Raw genomic sequence first — 13037 nt, forward strand, 5'->3', positions numbered from 1 at the left:
GAGAGAATCTAAAGTAACCCAATTGCCGCTGTATCTTTTTCTTCATAATGTTGCTTCCGTGGCGCTTGTAACTGCTAACATGTTAAACAGTCATTCCCTACCTCTTGGCCCGAAGAAGCCAAGCATGGACACAGCCCTGGAACCACTCCTCCTCTGGTTGTCTCAGGATTTTTGCCACACTTGGAACATCAAAAATCAAAGTGGTTTTCCAGAGATGCATTAAACCTAATGGCAGCTGCATCATTATTCCACCAACTGGGAACTTGCAGCAGAGCTACTTCCCGCGGTGTAGCGGCAACAAGCTAAATTAAAGCATCTTTGTGAAAGATCTTTGTGGGGGGGGGCAGTAGTTCTGGATATTGATTGTGGTGGTGTTTTTCATGAATCTATACATGATAAGTAGCATAGAACTATACTCACATTATACTAATGTCAACTTTATATTATCCTGTACTTATGTAAGATATAATCCCTGGGGCAAATGGGGTCCGAAATACACATAGGATACTTCTATACTTTCTTTGCAACTTTCTGTGAATCTATAATTATTTCAAAATTAAATGTTTTTTCTTTAAAAAAAAAAAAAAAAAGGACCGGTGATCTATTATGGGATGGCAATGCATTAACACTCCTAGCCACAGCCCTTCCCATGCCGGGGACACTCAGTTCAGTTCAATTGTGTACTTTGCATAACACTGGCCTGAGAATCTGCTCTGCTCTTATGTTATTAATGAGGAGTCGGAATCATATTGTTAATCACAATTATCGTCACTGCTGTTACCACTTGAGGCATATAGAAATGCCAATTGAAAAGAAGGGGGAAGAAGCCCACAATCTCCAAGAGTCAGTGCTATTTATACTGTCTGCTTCCGATGATTTGTTTTTGCTGTCCATTATATATATTTTTTTTCTATGTTTATAGTATAGAAGATTCAGGTCAAATATCACGTCCTTGAACCATATGCTATCTAAAACCTATCAGGGTGTAAATTGCTCTGTTGAACATACATTTCATCAGGCCAGTTCTAATTGAGGGGGGGGGGGTGGCCAGAGGAATCTTCTGCTACCATATGATCATTGTATATGAATTAAAGCCTTGGGAGGAACATAGCAAAAGGAAAGGATTATTTATCCAAGATTAACCTTGGTGTCATTTCCCTGTTTTATTCCTACGAGTAAATCATCTTTCTTCCCGTTTTAAGGCAGGTAATTGCTTTGCTGGTTTCTGTGTTTCTGACCAAACATAACTGAGAGTCTTTCATCTGGATATTTATTCATCTGACGGGAACAGCTTTCCATCCTCTTTAAAAATTAATTTGACTTTAATGTCTAGTTATCTGGGACTCCCCTGGGCTGGGATGAAATCACACTGGGGGAATTTTGATTTGACAAACAGTCATTGTGCAGGAGACTTTGATCCTCCACCATGGTGTTAACTGAGGTGCTGAGCTTTAAGCAAGGTCAAAGTCTACACCCCACCCGGCAGCATCACTGGTGGGCACTTCGAGAATCCTGGCACTTCCCAGCGTCATTGGGCTGCTATAGCCCTTCAGCTGGAGCTCAGTCGCCCCCTCCTTCCAAGCATTCACCTGCCTAGAGAAACTGGATGTGGGCAGAGGTAAAAAGACAAGGAAAATTGGCGTAATATGTCCTGGGGCTTGTCGAGTGTTCCCCGAGGTAGGAATTCCTGACCAGTTTTCCAATTTCTGAGTCCTTCTTAGTTTCTGCAAGTTGTCAAAAATTATGAAGAAAAATTAATTTTCACTTGTGTTTTAAAAATACATCCAAATATGGTAGAATATGACATTAATTTTTTTTTAAATTGAAGTATAGCTGATTTACAATATTGTGTTTCTGTGTATAGCACAGTGATTCGGATAGATAGATAGATAAATTAAGAGGTTGGGATTAACATATATACTATTATACAGAAAGCAGATAACCAACAAGACCTGTGTTCTTTTTTCAGATACTTTTCCCTTATGGTTTATTACAAAATATTGCGTATAGTTCCCTGTGCTATACAGTAGGTCTTGTTGGTTATCTATTTTCTATATTCGTCTGTCCCCATCTGCTTTCCCTTTTGATAACCATAAATTTGTTTTCTATGTCTGTGACTTACTTTCTGTTTTGTAAATAAGTTCATTTGTATGTATGTTTGTTTGTTTGTTTCCACATATAAGCAATATCATGCAATATTTGTCTTTCTGTGTCTGGCTTACTTCACATAGTCTGATAATCTCTAGGTCCATTTGTTGCTGCCACTAGCGTTATTTCATTCTTTTTTTATGACTGGGTAGTGTTCATATATATACGTATACACACCGCATCGTCTTTATCCTTTCCTCTGTCAATGATTAGAAAGAGAGAACGCAGGTAAATTGCTGATGATCATTGGAAACTATTCCCCTGGTGCTTAGATGCCTTAAGAGAAAGAGAACAAGTGCAGACTTTACAGACTGGCCTTGACCAGGACTGTACGAGAAAGAGCACCCAGACTCAGGTGGCAGGCTGTGCACGTCACCCTTCCTGGGAAGGCAGGTGTGGTCTAACCCCGTGGTCTCCTTCTCGCTCCAACAGATGGGGAGCTCTCCATATCCACTGAAGATGACTCCCTGGAAAACGGGCAGTCCCTGAGCTCCAGCCAATTGTCTCTGCCCGCGCTGTCCGAAATGGAGCCGGTCCCGATGCCCCGGGATCCCTGCTCATACGAGGTGCTCCAACCTTCTGACATCATGGATGGGACAGGTAATGCCCCTGGTGGACACAGATCTGGTCCCCAAACCTCCAGCCTGGCTGGACGTGAGGTTCGATTTTGCACCACCCTGAGTGTAAGAATCTCTTGGAAGGAAGGTCAGAACTGACCAGTTCGCACCTGCGGAGTATTAAAATGTGGAGGATGTGTGCATTTATTTTTCTACAGTCTTTAAAAACATTTTTTATCACCTTAATCTCTTTAAAGAAGATATGTCTTGTTTTGTAATACCGATGACTTAAAATGTCACACTGTTTTGTTTTATAACCCTCACTTCTGTTAAGATAAAGCTAAACAGTCCTGTGTTTCTATAAGGTACCTGTCAAATTCACTGGTCAAAAGGCCCCGGTATGCCCTTGCATCCTAATCCCAATAAACTGATTAGCGGTTATATCAGTTTAGTAAATTTTATCAGTTTACAAAATCAATTCATGTGTTAATTTACCGGTTTAGTTGTATTCTGCTGATAGAAGATTTTTGATGCCATCTGACCGTCACTCCCTCTTTGGTCTTAAGCCCTTGCAGTGGCCAATACTGGCTCCCTCAGAAGGTCTGCAAAAAGATAGGACCCTCCCGACAGCAAGTAAGAAGAGGTCCTTGCTGTCAAGAGATGAGCCTCTTGGAATATCTGGAGTCTGGGGAGTGGGGCCGGTCCTTCCTCCGTACCAGGCGGAAAGTCTACATTACGGAGCCTGGGTGGTAGGAGGCAGGGCAGGATGGCCTCTCCCAAAGCCAGAGCCCTGCTTCACTCTGGGACCCTGGGAGTCACTATTCCATCAGTGTGTCCAGCACTGATTATCGTGTCCCTGAGGATGATGTCAGGGCTTTGCTGCAGGGAGCACTACTCCCCAGGTTGGGGAGGAAGAAGAGGGCGGGGAGGAGTTGCCTACAGGCCTTCTTACCTGGAGGAGGGAGACTATGCCTCTCAGTTGCATTCACCTCCCCCACCCCGGCCCCCACCAGCTGCGGAGATTGTTCCCACTAGAGCAGTAAATAGAGATTTCTGAGCATCCCTCCTCCTGACATTAGAATCAAGAGAATGTGACTGTCATAGTGGGATCTGTCAGCCTAGGAAAGTTGTAGAGTCTCAATTTGTCATTGGCCAGGATGCCAGCCTGGCAGGAGGGCCTGTGCTACCACCTGTGACAGTTCTTAACCGGAGCCCGTCTGGGTCCATCCCCCACCCCCCATGGGGGAGAGGAAGAGGCGAGTCCCATGGAACAGTGAGAAATGGGCAGAATCCAAACAAGAACATGGTGCCTCTGGCAAGTGTAGGGAGAGGAAGAAGATAGAAAAAAAGGATGCTGACTTAGAGCATCCTTTGCCTTGTCAGGATGTGTAGGAGCCGGCAGGGGCAGGAAGGTGCCCCTGCAGCTGCAGAGCGCCCCCTCGATGCTGCTGCCCAGCTCCGATGGCCCTGAACCCAGAGGGGCAGTCGCCCCGGGCTTGTGGGGGCTGCCTACCCAGTGTCAGCCTCCAGGGTGTCCTCAGCAGGGACATGGGGAGACCCAGTGGCCAGAAACAAGAGCTCGGGATACAGTCACTCTTCCTCCCCAGCAAGGGGCAAGCGAGCCCAAAGGAAGATGGCAGCATCTGGCACTGGTTTGGTTCAGAGGGGGCTTTGATCTGCTACACCCGCCATCTGCTGGTTGTCGCTATGGTCCTGTGAGTCACATTCTGGAGCACCCATCGAATCTGCATGATAAACACCAAGGTTGAAGGGATGAGGCTCGGGATGGTTTTGAGGATGCGTCTTCTTCCCGTTTGTCCCTCTGGCTCCTTCCAGCTCGCTCCGTTTTCTGCCTCTGCCTCCCTGCGACGTCCCCAGCTTTAATTGGATTTCTGGTGTCCTCTTTTTAACTGTCCCCCTGTACCGGACCACATGGAGTGGTTGGTGCTCCGCTGTGTTGCTAACCCACGTCCCTGTCCTGTGTCCTCGGGCTCCCCCCGGCCCCACCTGCACTGCGTGTGTGTAATGTCGCTGTGTGTCATGTGGTTGTCCCCTCAGTGTCTGAAGAGAGTCCCTCTGCCAGTGAGTCTGGAGTCCTCCTGTCCCAAGATCCTTCAGCCAAACCAGTCCTGCTACTGCCCCCCAAAAAACCTGCTGCTTTCCCTGGAGACCATGAGGAGACCCCAGTGAAGCAGCTGGCACTCCTCAAGCAGCCCCCCGCCCTGCCTCCCAAACCCACTGCCAGGATTGCCAACCACTTAACAGGTGAGTCAAGACGTCTTCCGGGGCCCCCGCGGCCCTGCCTTCCCTTCACGGGATCATTTCTTGCTTTTTTTCTTTTTATCTGAAGCCTCTTGGGCGAGGTGGCTCTGTGGACATTTGGGTGTTTCTGTGTGTGTCCTGGTACACGCAGTGGCGACCCGGGTTTGTGTGTTTGTGTCCAGAAGCATGCGAAGCACACCCACCGGCCGTACGCTAAGAGCCTTCAGTCTGTGCCTCTGTAGATGTGTTCCTCGGCATTTATGTGGCTGAATCAAGATGCTCTGCCCGTCACGGGGAATTAGATTCGCCGTCCAATCTTGGCAGAGATAAAGGGTAGCACCTGATTCCTTCATAATGAGTTTGCCAAAGCTTTAAATTTTTTGTCTTGAAATAATTGATCTGAAGCCCCGTATGTTTCTTCTATTCAAGTTCATGTCTGTGCTGTCTGTTCTCTTTAGGGGAAGAAAAAAAAAAAAAAAGGCAGGACACTAATCTGCAAAATATCATGAGAAATACTTTTTTATTTTTAAGGGCCACACCCGTGGCATATGGAGGTTCCCAAGCTAAGGGACAAATTGGAGCTACAACTGCCGGCTTACACCACAGCCGCAGCAATGCAGGATCCGAGCCATGTCTGCAACCTACACCACAGCTCACGGCAATGCTCGATCCTTAACCCACTGAGCAAGGCCAGGGATCAAACCTGCGTCCTCATGGTCAGATTCGTTAACCACTGAGCCACGATGAAGTCTCCAAGAAATTTAAAGAAGAGTCAGCTGAGGAATGTTTTCTTAAAATGACTTTTTTTTTGGAAGTCAAATTGATTTACGATATTGTGTTGTTTCAGGGATACAGCAAAGTGGTTCTGTTATTTTTTCTCAGAACGTAGTCAGAATTAACAATACAAACTACTATTCATAAAATAGATAAGCCACAAGGATTTACTATAAAGCACAGGGAATTATAATCAATATCTTGTAATAACTTAAAGTGATTTTTTTTTTTTTTTTTTTTTTTGCCTTTTCTAGGGCCGCTCCCATGGCATATGGAGGTTCCCAGGCTAGGGGGCAAATCAGAGCTGTAGCTGCTGGTCCACACCACAGCCACAGCAATGCAGGATCCAAGCTGCGTCTTCGACCTACACCGCAGCTCAAGGCAACGCCGGATCCTTCACCCACTGAGCAAGGCCAGGGATCGAACCCGCAACCTCATGGTTCCTAGTCAGATTCGTTAGCCACTGAGCCATAAGGGGAACTCCCCTAAAGTGATTTTTATATTTTCATTGTTCAGGTGATACTTAAGAAATGCACCCGTGGTTGTTCAATGGGGCACGGAGTGAAATTGAACTTCACTGCATATTAGCACATGAATTCACTGCACATTAGCACATGAATTGGATACAGCTTTGTGACTTAAGGTCGTATATAATCAGAGATTCAAGATTCCAGGGGGTTGTTTCTCCAACCTTGATAATAATCCCACCTGATACTGCCTTTTTTGCGACGTTTACTAATTTTATAAATAATTTCTAATTGATCTCTATACATGGTTTGGGATGAGGGTAGAAGATAGTCACCTATTTTTTATTTTTAAAAAACCCTGAGGTTCAAAAAAATAAATGACTTTTCCGGGGCTGGCGGGAATTCTGCAATAGGGGCCACAACCAGACCCTGTGTCTCGCAATTTCTAGTTCTCTGAATATGGCAGGCTGTCTCACATGGCACTGGGTTTTATCACATTAGAATCCAAATGCAAGTTTGTGTCCAGCTCCTCTGTCAGTGTACACGTCCATCCAGGTCAGCATTTGTGGTTTCACAAGAGCAGATTTCCATCTAAAGGAACCATTCAACCCATTAATAGCATGGTAGTGTCCCCGAAGTTAAATGCACAAAACGTCACCAAGGAAAAAAGCCCTCAGGAGTTCTCGTCGAGGCTCAGCGGAAACGAATCTGATTGGCATCCATGAGATCGCAGTTTCGATCCCTGGCCTCATTCAGGGGCTTGAGGATCCGGCGCCCATGAGCTGTGGTGTAGACTGCAGGTGCAGCTCGTATTCTGCATTGCTGTGACTGTGGCATAGACCGGCAGCTGCAGCTCCAATTCCACCCCTAGCCTGGGAACTTCCATATGCCACAGGTGCAGCCCTAAAAGACAAAAAAAGAAAAAGAAAGAAAGAAAGAAAGCCCTCAAAAGCCTCCCTCTCAGACACGACCACTGTCCATCTATCCTCTATCTAATGAAATTTGAGTCCTTCTTTACCTGTTCTTTTATTACCTCCTTTTTGCGCTCAGTGATATCTTATGAACTGGTTCTCAGGTTAGTAAATACTCCACAGTGTGGTTTTGTTAGATGCGTGGTGGGGAATCTCAGTTTATAGGATGGACCCCTTGGGGTTACCCTCTTATTGTAAAAAGCACAACGTCTCAACAGAGGGCCTGTATTTTTATAAGCATCTCTGAGTTTTTTCTCACTTACTCCTGCTCTGAGAACTGCTAATTCTAATTCTACAGAAAAACTGTGTATGTTGTAAGGGCCCTGTACCTTTTGAGACAGGTGTCTGATTTCCCTCGAGAAAGATTAAATACTGAAAAATAAACTCCTACGCATAGTACATGTGTATTTAGCACACCTGCCTCGAGGCAGGATACTGTGCTGGTGATCAGAGTGGCTACAAATATATGAGAGTTAGCTATATGTAGTATATATATGAATATGAATGTCTAGTCACTAAATATTCAGAAATAGAATGCCAGAGTAACTCAATAATATTTACAGTTCAGCTTAGTCTGATAAAAGCGTTTCTAGGGAGGAGCTCCCATGGTGGCGCAGGGGCAATGAGCCTGACTAGTATCCACGAGGACACAGGTTCGACCCCTGGGCTCACTCAGTGGGTCAGAGATCCAGCATTGCCGTGAGCTGTGGTGTAGGTCGCAGATGTGGCTGGGATCCTGTGTTGCTGTGGCTGTGGTGTAGGCCAGCCTGGCAGCTGTAGCAATGATTCAGCCCCTAGCCTGGGAACCTCCATGTGCTGCAGGTATAGTCCTAAAAAGCAAAAAAAGGGGGGGGGGCATGGTTTCTAGGGAGCCTGAGGCTTTGCCCATTGTTGAAGCATGAAGGACTTTTGTATTCCTAGAGCTTGGGTCAAATGGGTAAAAATACAGGAAAGCTGATGATCCTTACAATATGTGGTACCTGGTAGACTCCTAAATATGATGAAGACAAGACAGGTACAGATGGGTATGGGGTACGCGTCTGGGGCTTTCCTTTCGGGTTTAAATTCGATTAGACGTGCTTAATTTGTGTAAGTGAGCCTGCATCACCATGAGGCAGCCACCTTCACCCTGTTCTGTTTCTAATTACTCTGGAGACATCTGGGCCCTGTCAGAAGGAATTAATAAACTGAGAATTCTAGAAGTCTACACTGAGACGGATGCGTTTTAGCATGTTCTCAGTGTGTGTTGTTCTGTTGACATTTTGGAAAGGAAACAGGCCACTGTTTGAAAGACACCAGGCATGATGAATAGAGAGTGACAGTGGTTCATGGTCTGGTAGGTGCTGGAAGAAGCATGAGCCTGGACCGGGGCTGCATCTGGGTACACGATTGGGGGAAGACATGCAGAGGTATCTCTGCTTTGGCGTTTGCTTCCACTGATCAGGAAAAACATAATTAACTTGGAGACCGTCGTACGCATTGTCTCAGTTCCCCGGCCAGGTAGCGAGAAGCCTTTTTGCTTCTTCTCTGGTTGTCATTCTCTTCCGTCTCATCTCCAACACCAGCCTGCACAGCGGCATGGAATACAGGGTCACGAGTTATTGGGCATCAGATTCCCTTCCATTCTGCAAGGACAGGGCTCGGCAGAGCCGATTGTCTAATGAATACGATCTGAGCTGAATGATTCTCAAAGAGCATCTTCTTTGGGATGATGGCTGACCCCAGAGGAGAAGGATAATTGAGGCAGAAAAACACCGTCTCCTGCTTTTTCTACGTCTTCATCAATCACCTCTCCAGCCAGAGGGAAATGTTAAACATGGCATGAATAATCTGTTCCCTCCGTATAAGATACCTGCGATTAGTTCCTCCTCGGTGCCATCTGAATGAAGGCTAGTCAACTTAGGTGATACCTGAGCGTCCCAGTCTGATGTTCACACTTGGCTTATAATGGCAGCTGCCATTTTTGCAGAAATTGACCATGTACCATTTGGTCCTATGAGGTGGAAACTTACCACCTTTAGTCTTTCCTTTTCATAGAGAAGGAAAATGAAATTCAGGGAAGTTAAATGACTTAGTCATGGCAATGTGGCTAGTAAGTGCCAGAGAGGGACTTGGCCCATTTTGGTTCACCCCCCCGAGTCCTCACCTTGAACCATTAATTAACACCATCTCTGCTAAGATAGCTGTTCTTAAAATTTATAATGATGGACTCATTAGTTGTGTTTGCTTTTTGTTTTTTGCTCTGTGTTTTTTAATCTGTTGAAGAAATTAGAGGGAGTCCCCACTATAGCTCAGCGGGTTAAGAATCCAGCTGGTATCCATGAGGACTTGGGTTTGATCCCTGGCCTCACTCAGTGGGTTAAGGAGCCAGCATCCCTGTGAGCTGTGGTGTAGGTTGCAGACTTGACTCGGATCCCCATTGCTGTGGCTGTGGTGTAGGCTGACAGCTGCAGCTCTGATTCAACCCCTTTCCTGGCAACGCCCACATGCCACAGGTGCTGTCCTAAAAAAGCAAAAAAAAAAAAAAATTTTCTGATTGATGGCTAGCTTCAACATTATGAATATTTACAACTGCAAATATTTCCCTGCTAAATGGCATCCATGCCTTGTAGTATTTTTCAGCCCCAGCATATGTCTAATAAGAATCCTATATCCACAGCTTGTTGTGGCAAAACCAAGATTCCTATTCAAAACTGTGTCTCGGGGAGTTCCCATCATGGCTCAGTGGTTAACAAATCCGACTAGGAACTATGAGGTTTCAGGTTCGATCCCTGGCCTTGCTCAGTGGGTTAAGGATCCGGCGTTGCCATGAGCTGTTGTGTAGGTCGCAGATGCAGCTCAGATCCCACATTGCTGTGGCTGTGGTGTAGGCCAGTGGCTACAGCTCCGATTAGACCACTAGCCTGGGAACCTCCATATGCTGTGGGAGTGGCTCTAGAAAAGACCAAAAAAAAAAAAAAAAAAAAAAAAAAGACTGTGTCTCTAGTTTTGAAGCCAGTGTCTATAGGCAGGTGTTCTACAGTCATGTTCTGATCTATAATTTCATTCTGTCTCTCCATTGCTGCCTGATTCTCTGACCCCATTTCTCCCCCGTACATCCCATCTCCTCTGTCCGCTTCTTTTCCAGCCCTCTGAAATCATCTAACTGCTCCTGCCTCTGTCCTTCCCTTCCCTCCACGTGTTCTACTCAGAAAGGACAAGAAAGCAGATGATGAGCAGACCACAGGGACCTCATCTGTGCCTTTAGCAGGAAAAATGAATTGGAACCCAGAAGCCTCTTAAAGAGGTTTAAGGTTTACCTTCTCTTTGATAACTGCTACTTTGAAGAAATGGGAAATTTACCTGAAGTTACTCTTTTTGTTTTTTTTTTTCTTTCTTTTTTTTTTTTTTTTCCCACAGCACATGGTAATTCCCAAGCTAGGGGTTGAATCAGAGCTGCAGCTGCCGGCCTACACCACAGCCACAGCAACGCCAGATCTGAGCCCTGTTTGCAACCTACACCACAGCTCACGGCCATGCCAGATCCTTAACCCACTGAGCCAGGCCAGGGATCAAACCCACATCCTCATGGATACTAGTCAGGTTCATTACAGCCAAGCCACAACAGGAACTCCCTACCTGAATTTACTCTTTATACTACTTCTCCATCATTTTCCAGTCTTGATTTTCTTTTTTCTCCTATTTTTTTTTCATTTGAAAAAGTTTTCCTAAAGTATAGTTGATTTGCAGTGGTGTAATAATATCTGCTGTACAACAAAGTGATTCGGTTATACATGTGTACACATCCATTCTCTTTCAGATTCTTTTCCCACATGGGTTAACACAGAACACCGGGTAGAGTTCTATGCAGCAGGTCCCTGTTGGGCAATCCTTCCATATACCTATGTGTGGATATGCCAAACCCTAACCCCCAGTCCACCCCCCCCACCTGTCCCCTTTGGTAACCGTAAGTTTTTCAAAGTCTCTAAGTCGGTTTCTGTTTTGCAAATAAGTTCATTTGTACCCTTTTTTTAAATTGCACATATAAGTGATATCATGTGCTGTTTGTCTTTCACTGTCTAACTTCACTTAGTATGATAATTTCTAGGTCCATCCATGTTGCTGCAAATGGCATTATTTCATTCTTTTTTTATGGCCAAAATAATATTCCATAGTATCTATGTACCGCATTTTCTTTATCCATCCCTCTGTCAATGGACATTGATTTTCTTTTCTCAAAATGCAGAAATTCTTTCCTTAGTGCGCGTAAGTTCTATCTATTGAGTAAAACATGTCGAAAAGGGTGCTTTCTATTCTAACCTTCAGGATCAGGGCAAAGATTGCAGCGAAATACCTTCCTTCTTTGGTAGCCGCCACCATCACTATAAATGCAGGAAATCTGAGTGTGTCCTGTGGCCGTGTAAATACCATGCACCGGATGGTCACAAAGCTAGAGAGGAATTGTAGCCATCCTCTTTTTTCTTTTCGAGATTTATGGATCTTGCTTGAATGTTGTGGTACCGTCACCATGAGTGTACCACCTCTTCACAGGGATGAGCTCTCTGGAGTATCTCACTGGGTGTGGTCCAGATTTACTGCGTTCAGACTTGACAGACAGACCAGCCAGTTCTACGGGAGCATGTGGATGTTTGCCTCCATGACTTGGCGATTTGGCTTTGACTGTCTCTGCTTTTGCCTGGATGGCCGCAAACAGCTGCCCTCGTGGTGGGCACTGTTCAGTCTCGTCTCTTTTCCATTGCCCATCACTGGACCTGCTCCCCTTCCTCTCCACCTGTCTTGTGGAAGCTTCGGGTTCAACATCCCAGTGACCCAGAGCTCCTACTGTGGCGCAACAGGATGGGCAGCCTTTTGGGAGTGCTGGGAGGCGGGTTCAATCCCCAGCCCGGCACAGTGGGTTAAGATTCAGGCGTTACCACAGCTGCGGCTTAGTTCAAGGCTGTGGCTTGGATCTGATCCCTCGCCTGGGACCTCCGTGTGCCACGGAGTACAAAAAAAAAAACAAAAAAACCCAGTGACATATCGGCTGGGCCTCTCATTGCCTGGCTCCCTGGGAGCAACAGCACTAGTCTTCATTGCTGCAGAAATAAACAACAGAAGGAGTTTTTATCAACGACTTATAATTTCTAACCAAATAACTGATCTTAGGAACAAGTGTTTGTTCTCATGATTATCAGGACATCGGTAGTTTTGACTCTTTGAGAGCAGTTTCCAACAGTAAATAAGGTGTCATTTGACTTGTACAAAATCAAATTTAATTGCTGCAGAGATGACACACTCAAGCGACCCAGGGAGCTGGTGAGCAGCCCCAGCACTGCCCAGTGTTGCCATCTCAGCGAGGCAGCTTCTTCCCCACTTGCTGTCATCTCCCCAGGTGTCCTTGGAAGGGGTACCTTTAAACCCAAAAATGGGAGTTCCTGTCGTGGCGCAGCAGAAACAAATCTGACTAGGAACCATGAGGTCGCTGGTTGGATCCCTGGCCTCACTCAAGGATCCAGAGTTGTCGTGAGCTGTGGTGTAGGTCGTAGATGTGGCTCGGATCCCACATGGCTGTGGCTGTGGTGTAGGCTGGCAGCTACAGCTCCGATTCAACCCCTAACCTGGGAACCTCCTTATGCTGCGGGGGCAGCCCTAAAAAGCAAAAAAACAAAAACAACAACAACAAAAAAAATGTTTCTTTGTGGAAAGTAGCTCTGAAAGGAAGTCAGGTGCTGGTGATGTGTATATGATAATGGCCCTCAATTTTTATTTTAATTTTTTATGTTCAGAAGTGTTCCTTGTTGGCACGTTTTTTTTTTTTTTTTTAATTTCCTTTTAGTGGAGTGTAGTTACCATGTGGGATTAGTTTCAGGTGTACAGCA

The 13037-nt window shown here is 45.6% G+C and overlaps 1 protein-coding gene across 16 annotated transcripts in view; it reads left to right on the plus strand.

The window, feature by feature from the left end:
* PHACTR1 (phosphatase and actin regulator 1) overlaps window positions 1-13037 on the plus strand; it is a 561465-nt gene that overhangs the window by 465755 nt on the left and 82673 nt on the right. For 10 of the 16 annotated variants that reach the window (XM_021099752.1, XM_021099751.1, XM_021099753.1 and 7 more), the window contains 2 exons: window positions 2581-2748; window positions 4764-4970. In XM_021099752.1, the coding sequence (XP_020955411.1) occupies window positions 2581-2748; window positions 4764-4970 (375 nt within the window). The remainder of the gene's footprint in view (window positions 1-2580; window positions 2749-4763; window positions 4971-13037) is intronic. The other 6 variants (XM_021099756.1, XM_021099764.1, XM_021099757.1 and 3 more) reach the window with 1 other exon arrangement.

The sequence above is a fragment of the Sus scrofa genome, chromosome 7, assembly GCF_000003025.6.
Source record: "Sus scrofa isolate TJ Tabasco breed Duroc chromosome 7, Sscrofa11.1, whole genome shotgun sequence".
In the NCBI taxonomy this organism is placed as follows: domain Eukaryota; kingdom Metazoa; phylum Chordata; class Mammalia; order Artiodactyla; family Suidae; genus Sus; species Sus scrofa.